Genomic DNA, 25,518 nt, shown 5'->3' on the forward strand with positions numbered 1-25,518 from the left:
TCAATAAATTAATTAAATACAATACCTACAAATAACTACAATGAAATAAAATAACTAAAGTACAAAAAATAAAAAAGAACTAAGTTACAAAAAATAAAAAAATATTTACAAACATAAGAAAAATATTACAACAATTTTAAACTAATTACACCTACTCTAAGCCCCCTAATAAAATAACAAAGCCCCCCAAAATAAAAAAATGCCCTACCCTATTCTAAATTACTAAAGTTCAAAGCTCTTTTACCTTACCAGCCCTGAACAGGGCCCTTTGCGGGGCATGCCCCAAGAAGTTCAGCTCTTTTGCCTGTAAAAAAAAAACATACTATACCCCCCCCCCCCAACATTACAACCCACCACCCACATACCCCTAATCTAACCCAAACCCCCCTTAAATAAACCTAACACTAAGCCCCTGAAGATCTTCCTACCTTATCTTCACCATACCAGGTTCACCGATCGATCCAGAAGAGCTCCTCCGATGTCCTGATCCAAGCCCAAGCCCGTTCCTTTAAATGACGTCATCCAAGATGGCGTCCCTCGAATTCCGATTGGCTGATAGGATTCTATCAGCCAATCGGAATTAAGGTAGGAATATTCTGATTGGCTGATGGAATCAGCCAATCAGAATCAAGTTCAATCCGATTGGCTGATCCAATCAGCCAATCAGATTGAGCTCGCATTCTATTGGCTGATCGGAACAGCCATTAGAATGCAAGCTCAATCTAATAGATAGATAGATAGATAGATAGAATCCTATCAGCCAATCGGAATTCGAGGGACACCATCTTGGATGACGTCATTTAAAGGAACCGTCATTCGGCTAGTAGGCGTCGGGAGAAGAGGATGTTCCGCGTCGGATGGAAGATGATGGCTCCCGAAGAAAGAAGATTGAAGATGCCGTTGATAGAAAACTTCATCCGGATCATGGACCTCTTCAGCTCCCGCTTGGATGAAGACTTCATCCGGATCATGGACCTCTTCTGCTCCCGCTTGAATGATGAGTTCAGCCGGATCATGGACCTCTTCAGCCCCCCGCTTGGGCTTGGATCAGGACATCGGAGGAGCTCTTCTGGATCGATCGGTGAACCTGGTATGGTGAAGATAAGGTAGGAAGATCTTCAGGGGCTTAGTGTTAGGTTTATTTAAGGGGGGTTTGGGTTAGATTAGGGGTATGTGGGTGGTGGGTTGTAATGTTGGGGGGTATTGTATGTTTTTTTTTACAGGCAAAAGAGCTGAACTTCTTGGGGCATGCCCCGCAAAGGGCCCTGTTCAGGGCTGGTAAGGTAAAAGAGCTTTGAACTTTAGTAATTTAGAATAGGGTAGGGCATTTTTTTTTATTTTGGGGGGCTTTGTTATTTTATTAGGGGGCTTAGAGTAGGTGTAATTAGTTTAAAATTGTTTTAATATTTTTCTTATGTTTGTAAATATTTTTTTATTTTTTGTAACTTAGTTCTTTTTTATTTTTTGTACTTTAGTTAGTTTATTTCATTGTAGTTATTTGTAGGTATTGTATTTAATTAATTTATTGATAGTGTAGTGTTAGGTTTAATTGTAGGTAATTGTAGGTATTTTATTTAATTAATTTATTGATAGTGTAGTGTTAGGTTTAATTGTAACTTAGGTTAGGATTTATTTTACAGGTAATTTGTAATTATTTTAACTATTTTAGCTATTAAATAGTTATTAACTATTTAATAGCTATTGTACCTGGTTAAAATAAATACAAAGTTACCTGTAAAATAAATATAAATCCTAAAATAGCTATAATATAATTATAATTTATATTGTAGCTATATTAGGATTTATTTTACAGGTAAGTATTTAGCTTTAAATAGGAATAATTTATTTAATAAGAGTTAATTTATTTCGTTAGATTAAAATTATATTTAACTTAGGGGGGTGTTAGTGTTAGGGTTAGACTTAGCTTTAGGGGTTAATACATTTATTAGAATAGCGGTGAGCTCCAGTCGGCAGATTAGGGGTTAATAATTGAAGTTAGGTGTCGGCGATGTTAGGGAGGGCAGATTAGGGGTTAATACTATTTATTATAGGGTTAGTGAGGCGGATTAGGGGTTAATAACTTTATAATAATAGCGGTGCGGTCCGGTCGGCAGATTAGGGGTTAATAAGTGTAGGCAGGTGGAGGCGACGTTGTGGGGGGCAGATTAGGGGTTAATAAATATAATATAGGGGTCGGCGGTGTTAGGGGCAGCAGATTAGGGGTACATAGGGATAATGTAAGTAGCTACGGTTTACGGAGCAGCAGATTAGGGGTTAATAATAATATGCAGGGGTCAGCGATAGCGGGGGCGGCAGAATAGGGGTTAATAAGTGTAAGGTTAGGGGTGTTTAGACTCGGGGTACATGTTAGAGTGTTAGGTGCAGACGTAGGAAGTGTTTCCCCATAGGAAACAATGGGGCTGCGTTAGGAGCTGAACGCGGCTTTTTTGCAGGTGTTAGGTTTTTTTTTAGCTCAAACAGCCCCATTGTTTCCTATGGGGGAATCGTGCACGAGCACATTTTTGAGGCTGGCCGCGTCCGTAAGCAACTCTGGTATCGAGAGTTGCAGTTGCGTTAAATATGCTCTACGCTCCTTTTTTGGAGCCTAACGCAGCCATTCTGTGGACTCTCAATACCAGAGTTAATTTAAAGGTGCGGCCAGAAAAAAGCCAGCGTTAGCTACGCGGGTCGTTACCGACAAAACTCTAAATCTAGCCGTTAGGGTTTATTTTTATTTTACAGGCAAGTTTGTATTTATTTAACTAGTTAGAATAGTTTTTAAATAGTTATTAACTATTTAATAACTACCTAGCTAAAACAAATACAAATTTACCTGTAAAATAAAACCTAACCTAAGTTACAATAACACCTAACACTACACTATAATTAAACAAAGTAACTAAATTAAATACAACCTAAATTAAATTAGCTAAAGTACAAAACCCCCCCACTAAATTACAGAAAATCATAAACAAATTACAGATATTTAAACTAATTACAACTAATCTAATAGCCCTATTAAAATAAAAAAGCCCCCCCCCAAAATAGAAAAAAACCCTAGCCTAAACTAAACTACCAATAGCCCTTAAAAGGGCCTTTTGCGGGCCATTGCCCCAAAGTAATCAGCTCTTTTACCTGAAAAAAAAAATACAAATACCCCCAACAGTAAAACCCACCACCCACACAACCAACCTCCCAAATAAAATACTATCTAAAAAACCTAAGCACCCCATTGCCCTGAAAAGGACATTTGGATGGGCATTGCCCTTAAAAGGGCAGTTAGCTCTATTGCAGCCCAAAGTCCCTAACCTAAAAATAAAACCCTTAAAAAAACCTAACACTAACCCCCTGAAGATCAACTTACCGGGAGAAGTCTTCATCCAAGCCGGGCCGAAGTCCTCAACGAAGCCGGGAGAGGTCTTCATCCAAGCTGGGCGAAGTGGTCCTCCAGACGGGCAGAAGTCTTCATCCAGACGGCATCTTCTATCTTCATCCATCCGATGCGGAGCGATTCCATCTTCAAGACATCCGACGCGGAGCATCCTCTTCATCCGGAGTCTTCTTACTGAATGAAGGTACCTTTAAGTGACGTCATCCAAGATAGCGTCCCTCAGATTCCAATTGGCTAATAGAATTCTATAAGCCAATCGGAATTAAGGTAGAAAAAATTCTATTGGCTGATGCACTTCGCCCGGCTTGGATGAAGACTTCTCCCAGCTTCGTTGAGGATTTCGGCCCAGCTTGGATGAAGACTTCTCCCGGTAAGTCGATCTTCAGGAGGTTAGTGTTAGGTTTTTTAAGGGTGTATTGGGTGGGTTTTATTTTTAGGTTAGGGACTTTGGGCTGCAATAGAGCTAACTGCCATTTTAAGGGCAATGCCCATTCAAATGCCCTTTTCAGGGCAATGGGGAGCTTAGGTTTTTTTAGATAGTATTTTATTTGGAGGGTTGGTTGTGTGGGTGGTGGGTTTTACTGTTGGGGGGGTTGTTTGTATTTTTTTTCAGGTAATAGAGCTAATTACTTTGGGGCAATGCCCCGCAAAAGGCCCTTTTAAGGGCTATTGGTAGTTTAGGCTAGGGTTTTTTTTTTATTTGGGGGGGGGCTTTTTATTTTAATAAGGCTATTAGATTAGGTGTAATTAGTTTAAATATCTGTAATTTTTTATTATTTTCTGTAATTTAGTGTTTTTTTTTTTGTACTTTAGCTAATTTAATTTAAATTTAGGTAATTGTATTTAATTTAGTAAATGTATTTAATTATAGTGTAGTGTTAGGTGTTATTGTAACTTAGGTTAGGTTTTATTTTACAAGTAAATTTGTATTTATATTAGCTAGATAGTTATTAAATAGGTAATAACTATTTAATAACTATTCTACCTAATTAAAATAAATACAAACTTGTCTGTAAAATAAATATAAACCCTAAGCTAGCTACAATGTAACTATTAGTTATATTGTAGCTAGCTTAGGGTTTATTTTCTAGGTAAGTATTTAGTTTTAAATAGGAATAATTTAGTTAATGATAGTAATTTTATTTACATTTATTGTAATTATATTTAAATTAGGGGGTGTTAGGGTTAGACTTAGGTTTAGGGGTTAATAACTTTAATATAGTGGCGGCAACATTGGGGGCGGCAGATTATGGGTTAATAAATGTAGGTAGGTTGCAGCGACATTGGGGGAGGCAGATTGGGGTTAATAAATAGTATGTAGGTGTCGGCGATATTGGGGGCAGCAGATTAGGGGTTAATACATATAATGTAGGTGGTGGCGGTGTCCAGAGAGGCAGATTAGGGGTTAAAATTTTTATTATAGTGCTTGCGATGCGGGAGGGCCTCGGTTTAGGGGTTAATAGGTAGTTTATGGGTGTTAGTGTACTTTTTAGCACTAGTTATGAGTTTTATGTTACGGCGTTGTACCATAAAACTCATATAACTACTGACTTTTAAATGCATTAGGACTCTTGATGGGGTAGGGTGTGTCGCTCACTTTTGGCCTCCCAGGACAGACTCGTAATACCAGTGCTATGGAAGTCCCATAGAAAAAAGACTTTATGAAGTTTACGTAAGTCGTTTTGCGGTAAGGCCAAAGAAGTGTGCGGTGACCCTAAACCTTCAAGACTCGTAACACCAGCGGGCATAAAAAAGCAGCGTTAGGACCTCTTAACGCTGCTTTTTTACCCTAACACACAACTCGTAATCTAGGCGCATGTCTGCAGACAGGATTTCAACCATAGAGCACTTCTAGTGAGAACAGCTAAAGCCTTGTTCTTTGCATTAATATGGATAATTTCAATCACTGCATCACAAATAAAGAGTTATCAAGTCTGAGGAATTTCAAATGGTCCTGAATCTCATCTAAAAGGAAGCCTCATTGGAAACTAGCTCAGATACGGAATCACACCAAAGTTATGCTGCACCTGCAACACAAGCAATTCCCACCACTGCCTTGAACAAACCCCCCCCCCCATAGGAATATTTTATAAGATAAACTTCTAATTTCCTACCCATAGGATCTCTGAAAGATGTGCTATTTGACAATGGAATGGTGATGACATGGAGATAGCTCCATCAACCTTAGGAATTGATTCCCAAAGGTCCAGATTAGCAGCACCTTCTTAAAATTTGGTTTGTTCCACTTGTTTGAATTAATTTCAGGAACAGCTTCTGGCACCGGAAAAATATTAACAGACATGGCTGTGGGTTTTGAAATGAAGTCCAGTTGTTTAACAGATTTATCCTCTACTGGCTTAGGATCATGAACCACTAAACTTTGCAACACTTCCCAAAGTAAAGAGCGCAAATATTCAACGCTAAAATTAAAGAAAGTATCCTCAGAGTTTTGATCAGGAATCGAGCCCTGGCCCTCAGATGATAATTCCCCCTCTATAGATGGATCAGAGATTCCAGAGTCTGAATCCTGACCAGATTTCACAGAACGAGTTACGATAGGTAGATCACCTCTAGATGATGAAACAAAACTTAGCCAATAAGTGTAACCAACAACCCCCCTCGCTCCTGGTGTGCCTTACCCCATCCTTAAACATTCTGCCATCAAGAGCTGAAAATTAAGCAATTGATTCAAGCAATGGCTGCTGTCTAGTGTGGGTGAAAAACAAACTATTAACTCCTGCGTTACCAGAGAGCAGTCACATTTTGCTAACAAATAGCTGATAGCACTACATGTAGTGTATAATGTAGCCTATACAAAATAATTAAAGCAGTTTTTAATGCACATACAGCACATGATACACGTACAGCACAAGTATAGTAAAGCCACATACCACGCTGACCTGAATGTAACTGATATTAAGTCCTCCAGCTATGATGCACGTAACAGTATGAACCTATTGGGTTGTGCTGGAGAAAGTACTTACCCTTCAAGCCCTTACTCCATTGTGCTTACCCGGCTGCAAACTGTATGTAGAGTAGAGTGCCAGCCCAATACTGCACTAAACAGCAGAGGATTTACTTTGGGAGTAAAGCAGTATGGGCAAACAAGAGGAGGATGAAGAAACTCTCCCAGCGATACCTCTGGGAGGCTTGTGATAAAGACTTACAGGATACAGCCAAGTATTCCTAAACCCCTCTCTTCAAAGTTTCACCTTACAAGGGGAACAATGGGGTCAAAACCCCCTTCTACTTAGACAGAATCTTGAGCACTTCATGTCTTCATCTTCTCCTTGGAGAGGCAAAGAAAACACTTGGATGTACAGGGAGTGGGAGGGATTACAAGTTCTGGTGTTGAGTGCCTACTCCTGGTGACCAGGTACAGAATTCACTATAGTAAGGACTCGTGGAATCTCACCACCTTGATAAAAAAATACATTTCCTTAGAAGTCTTAAAAACTTTCACTTTCTACTTTGCCAAAAAAGGCACCATATTATAGGGATATTCTAATCCAATAATGCACTGATTTATCTAGCCCATTTTCAAATGACCCAAATATCCCTTGGCTAAGGACAGGACACTGAAGTGGGCTGACACTGTGTGCATATGCCACTCTTTATCAGGTTGCAATGCGGCTTCTTGAAGGGAAATTTAAAAAAAAGTGTTTTCTGATTTAGAACATTACCCCCCTGAAGATCTCCCTACTTTGTCTTCACCACACCGGGCCGAACGCCTCATCCGATCCGGGCGATGTCTTTATCCAAGCGCAGCAAACTCTTCTTCTATCTGACAGCATCTTCCATCAAACGGCATCTTCAATCTTCATTGGTCGCTCCTCCGACGCGGAGCATCCATCCCGGCCGACGACTGAACGACAAATAAGGTACCGTTAAATGATGTCATCCAAGATGGCGTCCGTCGAATTCCGATTGGCTGATAGGATTCTATCAGCCAATCGGAATTAAGGTAGAAAAATCTGATTGGCTGATTGAATCAGCCAATCAGATTCAATTTCAATCCGATTGGCTGATTCAATCAGCCAATCAGATTTTTCTACCTTAATTCCGATTGGCTGATAGAATCCTATCAGCCAATCGGAATTCGACGGACGCCATCTTGGATGACGTCATTTAATGGTACCTTATTAGTCGTTCAGTCGTCGGCCGGGATGGATGCTCCGCGTCGGAGGAGCGACGAATGAAGATTGAAGATGCCGTTTGATGGAAGATGCTGCCGGATAGAAGAAGAGTTTGCTGCCGCTTGGATAAAGACATCGCCCGGATCGGATGAGGCATTCGGCCCGTTGTGGTGAAGACAAGGTAGGGAGATCTTCAGGGGGGTAGTGTTAGGTTTATTTAAGGGGGGTTTGGGTTAGATTAGGGGTATGTGGGTGGTGGGTTGTAATGTTGGGGGGTGGTATTGTGGGTTTTTTTTCAGGCAAAAGAGCAGTTTTCTTTGGGGCATGCCCCCACAAAAGGCCCTTTTAAGGGCTGGTAAGGTAAAAGAGCTTTGAACTTTTTTTAATTTAGAATAGGGTAGAGAATTTTTTTTTATTTTGGGGGGCTTTATTATTTTATTAGGGGGCTTAGAATAGGTGTAATTAGCTTAAAAATCTTGTAATCTTTTTTTATTTTTTGTAATTTAGTGTTTTGTTTTTTTGTAATTTAGTTTAGTTTATTTAATTGTATTTTTAGATAGATATTTGTAGTTTATTTAATTTATTGATAGTGTAGGTGTATTTGTAACTTAGGCTAGGATTTATTTTACAGGTAATTGGGTAATTATTTTAACTAGGTAGCTATTAAATAGTTCATAACTATTTAATAGCTATTATACCTAGTTAAAATAATTAACAATTTACCTGTAAAATAAATATAAACCCTAACATAGCTACAATGTAATTATTAATTATATTGTAGCTATCTTAGGGTTTATTTTATAGGTAAGTATTTAGATTTAAATAGGAATATTTTAATTAATAATATTAATATTAGATTTATTTTAATAAGAGTTTAGTTAGGATGTTAGAGTTAGATAGGGTTATTATACTTAATATATATATATAATATAATAACGATATTAACTATATTAACCCTAATATAATTAGGGTTAATATAGTTAATATATATAATATAATAACTATATTAACTATATTAACCCTAATATAATTAGGGTTAATATAGTTAATATAGCTGGCGGCGGTGTAGGGGGATTAGATTAGGGGTTAATACATTTATTATAGATGGCGGCGGTGTAGGGGGATGTAGATTGTAGGCAAAAGAGCAGTTTACTTTGTGACAAAGCCCCGCCAAAAGCCCTTTTAAGGGCTGGCAAAAGAGCTGAATTCTTTGGGGCATGCCCCGCAAAAAGCCCTTTTAAGGGCTGGCAAAAGAGCTGTTACTTTGGGGCAATGCCACGCAAAAAGCCCTTTTCAGGGCTATTTGTAGGGTTAGACTTAGGTTTAGTGGTAGGGATAGTTTAGTATTTTAGGGGTTAAATAATTTAATATAGATGGCGGCGGGGTAGGGGGATTAGATTAGGGGTTAATCATTTTAAAATAGATAGCGGCGGGGTAGGGGCTCACTTTAGGGTGTAGGTAAGGTAGATGGCGGCGGTGTTAGGGGCTCACTTTAGGGGGTTATAGATTTAATATAGCTGGCGGCGGTTTAGGGGTTAATAACTTTATTAGGTAGTACAATCAATTAAGATTAATTCATTCACCATATATTTCCCAACTTTAATATTGGCGCCTATATAATGAGCAGTAGTAATACAGCACAGCCTCTGTATATTAGCAAACTATAAAAAATAAGAGAAGAGCGCAAAGCCACATCAAGTGTTATAAAAAGAAACTCTAATGTAGCCCCTAGCCTTGGCAGCTATAGCTTGTTTTTTATTACACTTGATGCAGCTTTGCGCTCAGCTGTCATTTTTGTTTTCTTAGCGTATCTGAGTGTACATGGAACAGGGTTGTTGAGAAGCAGCATCTGCATCTCCATATTAGAGGTTTCTGACTTACTACCGGAGGCTAAGAACCCAGCTGACATCTAAAGAACCCCATAGTGCCCAAAAAGCACACAAAGAAATTCGGAGGATATATAAACCTTTAATACAGGACACCAGACACATTTACTTATTTTAGTATCAAAGATACTGTCTCTTTTTTGGAGCAAAGAGGTTTTAGTTGTATCAACTGTTTAATTTTAAAGAAATTATTTATTTTATAATAGATGTGAATTTCTACTCATTCATTATTTATAGACCTAACGTCAGTAAGCAGCGTTATGTGTTTTTCTGCTTTGTACATTAGAAAAATACAAAATGGTTTAACTCTAGCTTTAATTTCTCCAATTTTTCTTCATTCTCTTGGTATCTTTATTTGAAAAAGCAAGAATTTAAGCTAAGGAGCCAGCCCATTTTTGGTCTACATTTAAACACCAATCAGCAAGCGCTACCTAGGTGCTGAACCAAAAAATGGGCTGGCTCCTATGCTTACAGTCCTACTTTTTCAAATAAAGATATCTTTATTGGAAAAGCAGGAATGAAAGCTAAGGAGCCGGCCCATTTTAGTTTCAGCACCCGAGTAGCGCTTGCTGATTGGTAGCTAAATGTAGCCACCAATCAGCAAGTGCTATCTAGGGTGTTGAACCAAAAATGGTCCAGCTCCTAAGCTTTCATTCCTGCTTTTTCAAACAAAAGATACCAAAAGGACGAAGAATAATTGAAAATAGGAGTAAATTATAAAGTTTCTAAAAATAATAATAATGCATTTCATTGTGGTCTATAGGGACTGTGGTATTCCTATAACTATATATATATATATTTATATTTATATTAGTAAAATCCGGAAGGCACTCTCCGTTATATAGCAAAACTTTTCATTAAAGGGACATGAAACCCACATTTTTTCTTTCATGATTTAGAAAGAGAATGCAATTTTAAACATCTTTCTAATTTACTTCTATTATCTAATTTGTTTTATTCTCTTGATATTTCTTGCTGAAAAGCATATCTAGATATGCTCAGTAGCTGCTGATTGGTTGCTGCACATAGAAGCCTTGTGTGATTGGCTCACCCATGTGCATTGCTTTATCTTCAACTAAGGATATCTAAAAAATTAAGCAAAACAAATAATAGAAGTAAATTGTAATATTGTTTAAATTTGTATTCTCTATCTGAATCATGAAATAAATATTTTGGGTTTAGTGGCCCTTTAATCATTTAATTTATTGCTATATAACGGAGCGTGCCTTCTGGATTTTACTATTTGATATGCTGTTTTTGAAGCGCACCCCGGCAGCTGGTTCTGAATACGAGTGAGTGCTGGGTCCTCTATATGTACCCCCTTTGCTGCCATGTCTCACTGCATGAGAACGAGGCTCCCATTGGAGCCTATGGATGCTCACTTTATTGAGTGCAAAGCTTTCATGCAATGCGAATGTGACCTCAAATTGCATGCACTGGTATTACGAGTGGAGCACAAATTTGCACTCCCCTTTTAATCTGACCCTATATTGGCATTGAGCACTGCCCATCAGTGATGGGTCACTGCTGGGATATTTTGGAGAGTGTTTCTCTCACCTGTATGATCCTAGGTCTAGATCTAGGATGAAAAAAACTAAAAATTATCACATGATAGAGAGAGCCAACAAATCAATGGCAATATGTCAGTTAAAAAAGTCAAAGCAATAGCTTACTGTGAATTTTTAATTGAGCAGTATATTTTTTCTTCTATGTGATTGATGATTTTTCAATTTGTATAATCAACAAATGCATGATAAAACTACAATGCAATAGGCCTTAGTCTGGACGTCAAATGAGTAGTAGATTTTTTTTCTGACAAAATTCAGTTATTTCTATTCCCCCTGTATCATGTGACTGCAAACTGATATGTACAAAGTCGTCAACTATGTTCAAACTCGCATCTTTAAAATTGCGAGCGTACTTATCCGCCAAACCTCGCTACCTCTCCATTTTTCACTGTAATTAGAAACATTTGACCACCAACTCGCCAAAAACGAATGTACTAAAAAATCTATTTGTCCGCTCGCTACAATTTCCGCTCCCACCTCGTTATTTTTGCCTCGCCACCTTTTAGGTGGCGGGCAAGGTACAAAACAATAGGAAAGTCAATCTAGACGCCAGTCTAGACATATATAAAAGGCAGTAATATCAGCATTGTACTTACAGCATTACTGGCGTCTAATTTGTCTCTCATTTCCATGTACATAAATTGCGCCCAATTTGTCGACTGTAATTAAAGAGTAATCTATATTTTAAATTTGTATTGTATAGTTGTCAATCTTTATAATTATTTCTCTTGTTAAGTGTATCCAGTCCACGGATCATCCATTACTTATGGGATATTCTCCTTCCCAACAGGAAGTTGCAAGAGGATCACCCACAGCAGAGCTGCTATATAGCTCCTCCCCTAACTGTCATATCCAGTCATTCTCTTGAAAGCCTCAACCAAGATGGAGGTCGTAACAGGAGTGTGGTGTTTTATACTTAGTTTATTCTTCAATCAAAAGTTTGTTATTTTTAAATGGTGCCGGAGTGTACTGTTTATCTCAGGCAGTATTTAGAAGAAGAATCTGCCTACGTTTTCTATGATCTTAGCAGAAGTAACTAAGATCCATGGCTGTTCTCACATATTCTGAGGAGTGAGGTAACTTCAGAGAGGGAATGGCGTGCAGGTTTTCCTGCAATAAGGTATGTGCAGTTAATATTTTTCTAGGGATGGAATTTGCTAGAAAATGCTGCTGATACCGAACTAATGTAAGTAAAGCCTTAAATGCAGTGAGAGCGACTGGTATCAGGCTTATTAATAGAGATGCATACTCTTATAAAAATGTAATATAAAACGTTTGCTGGCATGTTTAATTGTTTTTATATGTATTTGGTGATAAAACTTATTGGGGGCCTAGTTTTTTTCCACATGGCTGGCTTGAATTTGGCCTAGAAACAGTTTCCTTAGGCTTTCCACTGTTGTAATATGAGTGGGAGGGGCCTATTTTGCCATTTTTTTGCACAGCAAAAATTACAGACACAGACATCCAGTTCTTCCTGCATGATCCAGGACATCTCTGGTGGACTCAAAAGGCTTCAAAGTCGTTTTTGAGGGAGGTAAAAAGCCACAGTAGAGCTGTGGCAATTGTTGTGACTGAAAAAAAAACAAAAAAAAAAGTTTTTGTCTTTTATTATTTTTTGGGTATTAAGGGGTTAATCATCCATTTGCAAGTGGGTGCAATGCTCTGCTAACTTGTTACATACACTGTAAAAATTTCGTTAGTGTAACTGCCTTTTTTCACTGTTATTTCAAATTTTGACAAAATTTGTGTTTCTTAAAGGTGCAGTAACGTTTTTTATATTGCTTGTAAACTTGTTTAAAGTGTTTTCCAAGCTTGCTAGTCTCATTGCTAGTCTGTTTAAACATGTCTGACACAGAGGAAACTACTTGTTCATTATGTTTGAAAGCCATGGTGGAGCCCCATAGGAGAATGTGTACTAAATGTATTGATTTCACCTTAAACAGTAAAGATCAGTCTTTAACTATAAAAGAAATATCACCAGAAGATTCTGACGATGGGGAAGTTATGCCGACTAACCCTCCCCACGTGTCAGACCCTTCGCCTCCCGCTCAGGGGATGCACGCTAATATGGCGCCAATTACATCAGGGACGCCCATAGCGATTACCTTGCAGGACATGGCTGCAATCATGAATAATACCCTGTCAGAGGTATTATCCAGGTTGCCTGAATTAAGAGGCAAGCGCGATTGCTCTGGCTTTAGGAGAAATACAGATCGCGCAGATGCTGTAAGGGCCATGTCTGATACTGTGTCACAATATGCAGATCATGAGGACGGAGAGCTTCAGTCTGTGGGTGACATCTCTGATTCGGGGAAACCTGATTCAGAGATTTCTAATTTTAAATTTAAGCTTGAGAACCTCCGTGTGTTGCTTGGGGAGGTATTAGCTGCTCTGAATGACTGTAACACAGTTGCAGTACCAGAGAAATTGTGTAGGCTGGATAAATACTATGCGGTACCGGTGTGTACTAATGTTTTTCCTATACCTAAAAGGCTTACAGAAATTATTAGCAAGGAGTGGGATAGACCGGGTGTGCCTTTTTCCCCACCTCCTATATTTAGAAAAATGTTTCCAATAGACGCCACTACACGGGACTTATGGCAGACGGTCCCTAAGGTGGAGGGAGCAGTTTATACTTTAGCAAAGCGTACTACTATCCCGGTTGAGGACAGTTGTGCTTTTTCAGATCCAATGGATAAAAAATTGGCGGGTTACCTTAAGAAAATGTTTATTCAACAAGGTTTTATTTTACAGCCCCTTGCATGCATTGCGCCTGTCACGGCCGCGGCGGCATTCTGGTTTGAGGCCCTGGAAGAGGCCATCCATACAGCTACATTGACTGAAATTATTGACAAGCTTAGAACACTTAAGCTAGCTAACTCATTTGTTTCTGATGCCTTTGTTCATTTGACTAAACTAACGGCTAAGAATTCCAGATTCGCCATCCAAGTGCCTAGGGCGCTATGGCTTAAATCCTGGTCAGCTGACGTGACTTCAAAGTCTAAATTACTCAACATTCCTTTCAAGGGGCAGACCTTATTCGGGCCTGGTTTGAAGGAAATTATTGCTGACATTACTGGAGGTAAGGGTCACACCCTTCCTCAGGACAGGGCCAAAGCAAAGGCCAAACAGTCTAATTTTCGTGCCTTTCGAAATTTCAAGGCAGGTGCAGCATCAACTTCCTCCGCTTCAAAACAAGAGGGAACTTTTGCTCAATCTAAGTCCTGGAACAATGGCAAGCAGGCCAGAAAGCCTGCTGCTGCCTCTAAGACAGCATGAAGGAATGGCCCCCTATCCGGTGACGGATCTAGTAGGGGGCAGACTTTCTCTCTTCGCCCAGGCATGGGCAAGAGATGTTCAGGATCCCTGGGCGTTGGAGATCATATCTCAGGGATATCTTCTGGACTCCAAAGCTTCCCCTCCACAAGGGAGATTTCATCTTTCAAGGCTATCTGCAAATCAGATAAAGAAAGAGGCATTCCTATGCTGTGTGCAAGACCTCCTAGTTATGGGAGTGATCCATCCAGTTCCGCGGATGGAACAAGGACAGGGTTTTTATTCGAATCTGTTTGTGGTTCCCAAAAAAGAGGGAACCTACAGACCAATTTTGGATCTAAAGATCTTAAACAAATTCCTCAGAGTTCCATCTTTCAAAATGGAAACTATTCGGACCATCTTACCCATGATCCAAGAAGGTCAGTACATGACCACAGTGGACTTACAGGATGCCTACCTTCACATACCGATTCACAAAGATCATCACCGGTTTCTAAGGTTTGCCTTTCTAGACAGGCATTACCAATTTGTAGCTCTTCCCTTCGGGTTGGCTACAGCCCCGAGAATCTTTACAAAGGTTCTGGGCTCACTTCTGGCGGTTCTAAGACCGCGAGGCATAGCGGTGGCTCCGTATCTAGACGACATCCTGATACAGGCGTCAAGCTTTCAAGTTGCCAAGTCTCATACAGAGATAGTTCTGGCATTTCTGAGGTCGCACGGGTGGAAAGTGAACAAGGAAAAGAGTTCTCTATCCCCACTCACAAGAGTCTCCTTCTTAGGGACTCTTATAGATTCTGTAGAAATGAAAATTTACCTGACAGAGTCCAGGTTGTCAAAACTTCTAAATGCTTGCCGTGTTCTTCACTCCATTCCGCGCCCTTCGGTAGCTCAGTGTATGGAGGTAATCGGCTTAATGGTAGCGGCAATGGACATAGTGCCATTTGCGCGCCTTCATCTCAGACAGCTGCAATTATTCATGCTGAGTCAGTGGAATGGGGATTACACAGATTTGTCCCCTCTGCTAAATCTGGATCAAGAGACCAGAGATTCTCTTCTCTGGTGGTTGTCTCGGGTACACCTGTCCAAGGGTATGACCTTTCGCAGGCCAGATTGGACAATTGTAACAGATGCCAGCCTTCTAGGTTGGGGTGCAGTCTGGAATTCCCTGAAGGCACAGGGATCGTGGACTCAGGAGGAGAAACTCCTTCCAATAAATATTCTGGAGTTAAGAGCGATATTCAATGCTCTTCTGGCTTGGCCTCAGTTAGCAACTCTGAGGTTCATCAGATTTCAGTCGGACAACATCACGACTGTGGCTTACATCAACCATCAAGGGGGAACCAGGAGTTCCCTAGCAATGTTAGAAGTCTCAAAAATAATTAGCTGGGCAGAGTACCACTCTTGCCACCTGTCAGCAATCCATATCCCAGGCGTGGAGAACTGGGAGGCGGATTTTCTAAGTCGTCAGACTTTCCATCCGGGGGAGTGGGAACTCCATCCGGAGGTGTTTGCTCAGTTGATTCATCGTTGGGGCAAACCAGAGTTGGATCTCATGGCGTCTCGCCAGAACGCCAAGCTTCCTTGTTACGGATCCAGGTCCAGGGACCCAGAAGCGACGCTGATAGATGCTCTAGCAGCGCCTTGGTTCTTCAACCTGGCTTATATGTTTCCACCATTTCCTCTGCTCCCTCGACTGATTGCCAAAATCAAACAGGAGAGAGCATCGGTGATTCTGATAGCACCTGCATGGCCACGCAGGACTTGGTATGCAGACCTAGTGGACATGTCATCCTTTCCACCATGGACTCTGCCTCTAAGACAGGACCTTCTGATACAAGGTCCTTTCAATCATCCAAATCTAATTTCTCTGAGACTGACTGCATGGAGATTGAACGCTTGATTCTATCAAAGCGTGGCTTCTCCGAGTCAGTCATTGATACTTTAATACAGGCACAAAAGACTGTTACCAGGAAAATCTACCACAAGATATGGAGTAAATATCTTTGTTGGTGTGAATCCAAGAACTACTCATGGAGTAAGGTTAGGATTCCTAGAATATTGTCTTTTCTCCAAGAGGGCTTGGACAAAGGATTATCAGCTAGTTCCTTAAAGGGACAGATTTCTGCTCTGTCTATTCTTTTACACAAGCGTCTGGCAGAGGTTCTAGATGTCCAGGCATTTTGCCAGGCTTTGGTTAGAATTAAGCCTGTGTTTAAACCTGTTGCTCCCCCGTGGAGCTTAAACTTGGTTCTTAAAGTTCTTCAAGGAGTTCCGTTTGAACCCCTTCATTCCATTGATATTAAACTTTTATCTTGGAAAGTTCTGTTTTTGATGGCTATTTCCTCGGCTCGGAGAGTCTCTGAGCTATCTGCCTTACAATGTGATTCTCCTTATCTGATTTTTCATGCAGATAAGGTAGTCCTGCATACCAAACCTGGGTTTTTACCTAAGGTGGTTTCTAACAAGTATATCAATCAAGAGATTGTTGTTCCATCATTGTGTCCTAATCCTTCTTCAAAGAAGGAATGTCTTTTACATAATCTGGACGTAGTCCGTGCCTTGAAGTTTTACTTACAAGCTACTAAAGATTTTCGTCAAACATCTACCCTGTTTGTCGTTTACTCTGGACAGAGGAGAGGTCAAAAAGCTTTGGCAACCTCTCTTTCCTTTTGGCTTCGGAGCATAATACGCCTAACCTATGAGACTGCTGGACAGCAGCCCCCTGGAAGGATTACAGCTCATTCTACTAGAGCTGTGGCTTCCACCTGTGCCTTTAAAAATGAGGCCTCTGTTGAACAGATTTGCAAGGCCGCGACTTGGTCTTCGCTTCACACTTTTTCCAAATTTTACAAATTTGATACTTTTGCTTCTTCGGAGGCTGTTTTTGGGAGAAAGGTTCTTCAGGCAGTGGTTCCTTCCGCTTAATCCTGCCTTGTCCCTCCCATCATCCGTGTACTTTAGCTTTGGTATTGGTATCCCATAAGTAATGGATGATCCGTGGACTGGATACACTTAACAAGAGAAAACATAATTTATGCTTACCTGATAAATTTATTTCTCTTGTAGTGTATCCAGTCCACGGCCCGCCCTGTCCTTTTAAGGCAGGTCTAAATTTTAATTAAACTACAGTCACTACTGCACCCTATGGTTTCTCCTTTCTCTGTTTGTTTTCGGTCGAATGACTGGATATTACAGTTAGGGGAGGAGCTATATAGCAGCTCTGCTGTGGGTGATCCTCTTGCAACTTCCTGTTGGGAAGGAGAATATCCCATAAGTAATGGATGATCCGTGGACTGGATACACTACAAGAGAAATAAATTTATCAGGTAAGCATAAATTATGTTTTTTATATTAATATTTATATATTATCAGATCCAGATGAAGCCATATCCAAATTGTAAATAAATATTACAAAAATAACGCTCTGTTATCACTCTTCAAATTTTTTTTAACAATAATAAAGTTGTTTAGATAAGTTGAACTTTTATAGGAGCAAAATTCTATTCCCACGACTACTATGATGTTCGTGACACCTTGCATGTCACGTGTTAATAATTGGCCAGACAATTCAACTGAAAGTTTAGTACATCAGCTTAATCGCGGCGAGCGAGGCGTCAAATTTATCAATAATCCGCCACTGCTCGCGGCGGGCTAGACTTGTCTATTTATTGGGGGATTATTAGTACATAGCGACAGCGGACACCATTTCGCCCGCGGCGAGTAACGGCGAGTTTATCCGCGTCTACAATGACGGATGAATTGACGGCTTAGTACATGGAGCCCTTAGTGGGTGTTCCAGCAAACCATTTCAACAGAGCTAAACTGGAAGCTTCTAAGTAAGTTTTTAAACGGTTTTATACTGGATTTTTATATCAGTATCTGTGCATATTATTCTTTATAGTAGTGTCTATTACATGCAGTTATATGAAAATTGGTGTATACTGTGCCTTTAAATTGAATATTTATGCAATTACATGTACATGGAATGATATGAAAGCCTGTTGTTAATGTCTTTTTTTACTTTGATTCCTCTGGCTCTTTGTCCCTTTAAGTGGACTCTATATACAGGGAGTGCAGAATTATTAGGCAAGTTGTATTTTTGAGGATTAATTTTATTATTGAACAACAACCATGTTCTCAATGAACCCAAAAAACTCATTAATATCAAAGCTGAATAGTTTTGGAAGTAGTTTTTAGTTTGTTTTTAGTTATAGCTATTTTAGGGGGATATCTGTGTGTGCAGGTGACTATTACTGTGCATAATTATTAGGCAACTTAACAAAAAACAAATATATACCCATTTCAATTATTTATTTTTACCAGTGAAACCAATATAACATCTCAACATTCACAAATATACATTTCTGACATTCAAAAACAAAACAAAAACAAATCAGTGACCAATATAGCCACCTTTCTTTGCAAGGACACTCAAAAGCCTGCCATCCATGGATTCTGTCAGTGTTTTGATCTGTTCACCATCAACATTGCGTGCAGCAGCAACCACAGCCTCCCAGACACTGTTCAGAGAGGTGTACTGTTTTCCCTCCTTGTAAATCTCACATTTGATGATGGACCACAGGTTCTCAATGGGGTTCAGATCAGGTGAACAAGGAGGCCATGTCATTAGATTTTCTTCTTTTATACCCTTTCTTGCCAGCCACGCTGTGGAGTACTTGGACGCGTGTGATGGAGCATTGTCCTGCATGAAAATCATGTTTTTCTTGAAGGATGCAGACTTCTTCCTGTACCACTGCTTGAAGAAGGTGTCTTCCAGAAACTGGCAGTAGGACTGGGAGTTGAGCTTGACTCCATCCTCAACCCGAAAAGGCCCCACAAGCTCATCTTTGATGATACCAGCCCAAACCAGTACTCCACCTCCACCTTGCTGGCATCTGAGTCGGACTGGAGCTCTCTGCCCTTTACCAATCCAGCCACAGGCCCATCCATCTGGCCCATCAAGACTCACTCTCATTTCATCAGTCCATAAAATCTTAGAAAAATCAGTCTTGAGATATTTCTTGGCCCAGTCTTGACGTTTCAGCTTGTGTGTCTTGTTCAGTGGGGGTCGTCTTTCAGCCTTTCTTACCTTGGCCATGTCTCTGAGTATTGCACACCTTGTGCTTTTGGGCACTCCAGTGATGTTGCAGCTCTGAAATATGGCCAAACTGGTGGCAAGTGGCATCTTGGCAGCTGCACGCTTGACTTTTCTCAGTTCATGGGCAGTTATTTTGCGCCTTGGTTTTTCCACACGCTTCTTGCGACCCTGTTGACTATTTTGAATGAAACGCTTGATTGTTCGATGATCACGCTTCAGAAGCTTTGCAATTTTAAGAGTGCTGCATCCCTCTGCAAGATATCTCACTATTTTTTACTTTTCTGAGCCTGTCAAGTCCTTCTTTTGACCCATTTTGCCAAAGGAAAGGAAGTTGCCTAATAATTATGCACACCTGAAATAGGGTGTTGATGTCATTAGACCACACCCCTTCTCATTACAGAGATGCACATCACCTAATATGCTTAATTGGTAGTAGGCTTTCGAGCCTATACAGCTTGGAGTAAGACAACATGCATAAAGAGGATGATGTGGTCAAAATACTCATTTGCCTAATAATTCTGCACTCCCTGTATAACTATATATATATATATATATATATATATATATATATATATATATATATATATATATATATACACCCTACACCTAAGCACTTTGTTGCCATATCTCTGCTATTTATACATAGACAATGATAGAATTGTTCAATTAGTGCCAGGTTCTTGTTTAATTGTAAACATTGTTTTAATTGTTCTTCCTAAACAAATATTTTACCTTAGCTTTAGGTTTGAGAATAGCAATTAATCAGTTTAAACAACCAGTGCTAATTATGTTAATACACTTTGGGCAAAACTGTAGCAATAGTTCCTAAAGATAGTTCAGAGTTTAATATGAAAAGTGAGTTCCAGTTTACCTTCCTCATTTTCTTGGCACGGAGTAGTTCCCCTTTCCATTCCTTAGCACAGTAAGAGAGCACATCAACTTCTGCATTTACACTGAAGTTCCCTGAACATAAATGCAAAAAGAGAACAATGAAATATAGATGTTTTAGATAATGTTTTATGAGTATATTTAAATAAGAAATGCTCACTTTTACTTCTAAACTGTCCTTTGCTAGGCAATTGGCTCCTGCAAAGACAAGGGAGACATTATTAATTGAATTGAGAGGTAGTTACATCTGAAGGTTGCAGGGACAGGTTTATAAAACTGAACAAATACATACCATTTTGACATCAGAGCTTTGAATGATTGCCACATCAAAAAGAAAACTGTGACAGCAATGACAAGAGCCTGGCTTATTATATTCCATAGCTTACTTAGCAGCTTATGAAATGGGCTCATCCTTGAGTGTTGTTTACTTGCATCTACAAGAAAAAAAAGGTAGAAAATATTTAAAGCTTTATTTGTAAAACAAATTTACAAACATGCCATATTAAATAGTTTATTTATCCATACTCAAATTGCAATTTTTATTAAAACTAAATTACATTTTAATGTGCTGCTCCCAATCCATTAATTGTGATGAAATACAATTCAAGATGTCTAAAAATTCATAAATTTTCTAGTTATAACAATTCTAGTAGAACAATTTCCAGCAGGAAAACCCCCTAACACTTTCATTATTCTACGGAGTTTATCATTAAATCTCCAAACTCACCCACAGTTCTCAAATATGTCAACAGCCATAAATTATTAATGTGGTCCATTTTTCAAATCTTTTAGTCTAGCACGACAATGGTAATCTGAACATTTAAAACAGAATAATGGGATCAAGCTTTTCAGGCTAGTAGAATATTTGGTTGTATATTAAACTGCAATCTGTTCTAAAGAGGGCTACTAAAATGGTACATTGTATAAAAAAACAACCATACTAAGAAAGCTTAGAGGAGAGAAGTGATTGAGATGATGTGATAGGCACCATCACCTATATTAAGGGACTTAATAAAGCTGAGACTGAAAGTACATTTAATAAACAGAGCAACACTAGAACAAGGTGTCAAGATTTCAAGCTGAAGGGTAGTAGGTTCAGGAGTAATTTGCTAAAGATTGTCTTCACAGAAAGGGTTAATTGTACCACCTCAAATGGAAGTTTATTTCAGGCAAACATTGTGGGGGACATCAAGGAGGCTTTCCTACAAACTAATTAAGCTTATACTTTATAGTAAATTTGTGCCTATGGTTCTCATCTGCCATCAAAATATGTGTTTCTTTGTTTTAATGATGACACAACACCGGCCAGTGCCACCCTGAGATGTAGCTTGGTGGTGACCAATTTTAAGGTTTAGAACCATTGTTGTTTCCCTCCCAATAACTCCCTGGCCTATATCAATATAGTTTACCAGTCAGGGGGGAAAAACTACTGGTCTGGAGAAAAAAGTTAACCAGTCCACTTAAACTTAGATATGGGAAAACCCCTAAGTTCTTATTCATCTGCTGAAATGTCTTACTAGTCCAGAATTATAAAAAAGAAACAAAAAAATTCCTTAATCAAACTTGTCCAAAAATCTATTTTTTTTACATTTGTGTTAAACATTATGGCCCAAATTACTTGTGGAACGTTACTGATAGCACAGGGTGCGTTATCCTTATCCTCACCCTGTGCTAAGAAGAGCACAAAAGCTGGTACTATATGTCAGTGGTAATAAAGAATTAACAGAGAATGATAGTGCAGCCAACATGTTTTGAAGGACTTTAGAACAGATTAACACAGTGTTTGCTGCAATTGTTTTTCTTAGGTCAACCTTCACCCACTACTTTCCTTATTTAGAGCAGCAAATCTGGAATTGAGTCTGGAAATGACAGGGCTTGTTACTGTTCTTGTGTGAACAAAATCTCCAGTTGGTTATCTAATAATTTCTGCCGAAACCAAACTGCAAATTAGGGAGAGATATGTGACAAGGTTAGGCTTGTGAAGCCTGCCATGTGCTCTTTCAGAATTAAATTACTGGAAAAGGGGACAAAATAATTAATGAAAGTATATTGCTGTTGTTACTAAGTACAATTAAGCATTTCACATTATAATCCCAAAATGTTTACTGTAACTTCTCCTGCTGTTTGGGTCACAGCCCATGTCTGTTTGGGACTAGCAGTGCTCTATAATTCCTGAGTGGTTGCGGGTGTTAAAAGCATTGCATTGCAGTGTCACTAGTAATAAGAGCATGTTATTTTTCCACTTTAATGGCTCTTTAAACCCCTTGACCCAGCACGACATATATACGCAATGCAGTGCAAAGCCAATCGTACCGCATAACGTGTATAATACGTTGCAGCTTCAGGAAGCTACAGTAGACTCGCCTGTAAAGTGACAGCCGAAAGCTGCTGTTCCTGAGCTGTATTCATATGGTAATGGAAAACAATCTGTGCTCCGTTATCATATGAAAACAGATGCCAGATTGTTACAGACAGTGACAGAGTGAGTGTCTCCATCTGTAACTATCATTTGGTGGTGCTGACGGGAGGTGTGGAAAGGAATGCGGGTGGACGCCACAGAAGCAGAGGGGCGACGGAGGGACCGTACGCTACAGACATTTTTTTTAAGGGAGAGGGAGGGATGGGAAGTTACAGCAACAGGGAAATTGGAAAGGGGGCAACTTAATTATTGATCACGGGGAGGTAGGGGGCACCACTACACTACAGAAAAGAACAATAAATTATGAAACAAATAAAAATAATAATAAAATAACAAGCTGGGTAATGCCAGTACCTAAGATGGCCACCACTAGTAGGAGGGGGAGGGTAAGTAAAATTGATTTTTTTTTTCTTTACACTCTATGGCCTAGATTTGGAGTTCGGCGGTAAAAGGGCTGTTAACGCTCCGCGGGTTTTTTTCTGGCCGCACCATAAATTTAACTCTGGTATCGAGAGTTCAAACAAATGCTGCGTTAGGCTCCAAAAAAGGAGCGTAGAGCATATTTACCGCAAATGCAACTCTCGATACCAGAGTTGCTTACGGACGCGGCCGGCATCAAAAACGTGCTCGTGCACGATTCTCCCATAGGAAACAATGGGGCAGTTTGAGCTGAAAAAAAACCTAACACCTGCAAAAAAGCAGCGTTCAGCTCTTAACGCAGCCCCATTGTTTCCTATGGGGAAACACTTCCTACGTCTGCACCTAACACTCTAACATGTACCCCGAGTCTAAACACCCCTAACCTTACACTTATTAACCCCTAATCTGCCGCCCCCGCTATCGCTGACCCCTGCATTACACTTTTAACCCCTAATCTGCCGCTCCGTAAACCGCCGCCACCTACGTTATCCCTATGTACCCCTAATCTGCTGCCCTAACATCGCCGACCCCTATGTTATATTTATTAACCCCTAATCTGCCCCCCACAACGTCGCCGACACCTGCCTACACTTATTAACCCCTAATCTGCCGAGCGGACCTGAGCGCTACTATAATAAAGTTATTAACCCCTAATCCGCCTCACTAACCCTATCATAAATAGTATTAACCCCTAATCTGCCCTCCCTAACATCGCCGACACCTACCTTCAATTATTAACCCCTAATCTGCCGACCGGAGCTCACCGCTATTCTAATAAATGTATTAACCCCTAAAGCTAAGTCTAACCCTAACACTAACACCCCCCTAAGTTAAATATAATTTTTATCTAACGAAATAAATTAACTCTTATTAAATAAATGATTCCTATTTAAAGCTAAATACTTACCTGTAAAATACATCCTAATATAGCTACAATATAAATTATAATTATATTATAGCTATTTTAGGATTAATATTTATTTTACAGGCAACTTTGTAATTATTTTAACCAGGTACAATAGCTATTAAATAGTTAAGAACTATTTAATAGTTACCTAGTTAAAATAATAACAAATTTACCTGTAAAATAAATCCTAACCTAAGTTATAATTAAACCTAACACTACCCTATCAATAAAATAATTAAATAAACTACCTACAATTACCTACAATTAACCTAACACTACACTATCAATAAATTAATTAAACACAATTGCTACAAATAAATACAATTAAATAAACTATCTAAAGTACAAAAAATAAAAAAGAACTAAGTTACAGAAAATAATAAAATATTTACAAACATAAGAAAAATATTACAACAATTTTAAACTAATTACACCTACTCTAAGCCCCCTAATAAAATAACAAAGCCCCCCAAAATAAAAAATTCCCTACCCTATTCTAAAATACAAATATTACAAGCTCTTTTACCTTACCAGCCCTGAACAGGGCCCTTTGCGGGGCATGCCCCAAGAATTTCAGCTCTTTTGCCTGTTAAAAAAAACATACAATACCCCCCCCCCAACATTACAACCCACCACCCACATACCCCTAATCTAACCCAAACCCCCCTTAAATAAACCTAACACTAATCCCCTGAAGATCTTCCTACCTTGTCTTCACCATACCAGGTTCACCGATCCGTCCTGGCTCCAAGATCTTCATCCAACCCAAGCGGGGGTTGGCGATCCATAATCCGGTGCTCCAAAGTCTTCCTCCTATCCGGCAAGAAGAGGACATCCGGACCGGCAAACATCTTCTCCAAGCGGCATCTTCTATCTTCTTCCATCCGATGACGACCGGCTCCATCTTGAAGACCTCCAGCGCGGATCCATCCTCTTCTTCCGACGACTAGACGACGAATGACGGTTCCTTTAAGGGACGTCATCCAAGATGGCGTCCCTCGAATTCCGATTGGCTGATAGGATTCTATCAGCCAATCGGAATTAAGGTCGGAATTTTCTGATTGGCTGATGGAATCAGCCAATCAGAATATAGTTCAATCCGATTGGCTGATCCAATCAGCCAATCAGATTGAGCTCGCATTCTATTGGCTGATCGGAACAGCCAATAGAATGCGAGCTCAATCTGATTGGCTGATTGGATCAGCCAATCGGATTGAACTATATTCTGATTGGCTGATTCCATCAGCCAATCAGAAAATTCCTACCTTAATTCCGATTGGCTGATAGAATCCTATCAGCCAATCGGAATTCGAGGGACGCCATCTTGGATGACGTCCCTTAAAGGAACCGTCATTCGTCGTCTAGTCGTCGGAAGAAGAGGATGGATCCGCGCTGGAGGTCTTCAAGATGGAGCCGGTCGTCATCGGATGGAAGAAGATAGAAGATGCCGCTTGGAGAAGATGTTTGCCGGTCCGGATGTCCTCTTCTTGCCGGATAGGAGGAAGACTTTGGAGCACCGGATTATGGAT

General features: G+C 39.7%; 1 protein-coding gene across 1 annotated transcript in view; it reads right to left on the bottom strand.

Moving 5' to 3' along the window:
- The window catches only part of OTULINL (OTU deubiquitinase with linear linkage specificity like), a 209,111-nt gene that overhangs the window by 50,311 nt on the left and 133,282 nt on the right, over positions 1–25,518 (bottom strand). The window contains exons 2-4 of the mRNA XM_053714576.1: positions 20,536–20,677; positions 20,404–20,441; positions 20,227–20,318 (exon numbers count right to left, since the gene is read on the bottom strand). Coding sequence (XP_053570551.1) covers positions 20,227–20,318; positions 20,404–20,441; positions 20,536–20,677 — 272 coding nt within the window. The remainder of the gene's footprint in view (positions 1–20,226; positions 20,319–20,403; positions 20,442–20,535; positions 20,678–25,518) is intronic.

Source organism: Bombina bombina, chromosome 5, assembly GCF_027579735.1.
Source record: "Bombina bombina isolate aBomBom1 chromosome 5, aBomBom1.pri, whole genome shotgun sequence".
NCBI lineage: Eukaryota > Metazoa > Chordata > Amphibia > Anura > Bombinatoridae > Bombina > Bombina bombina.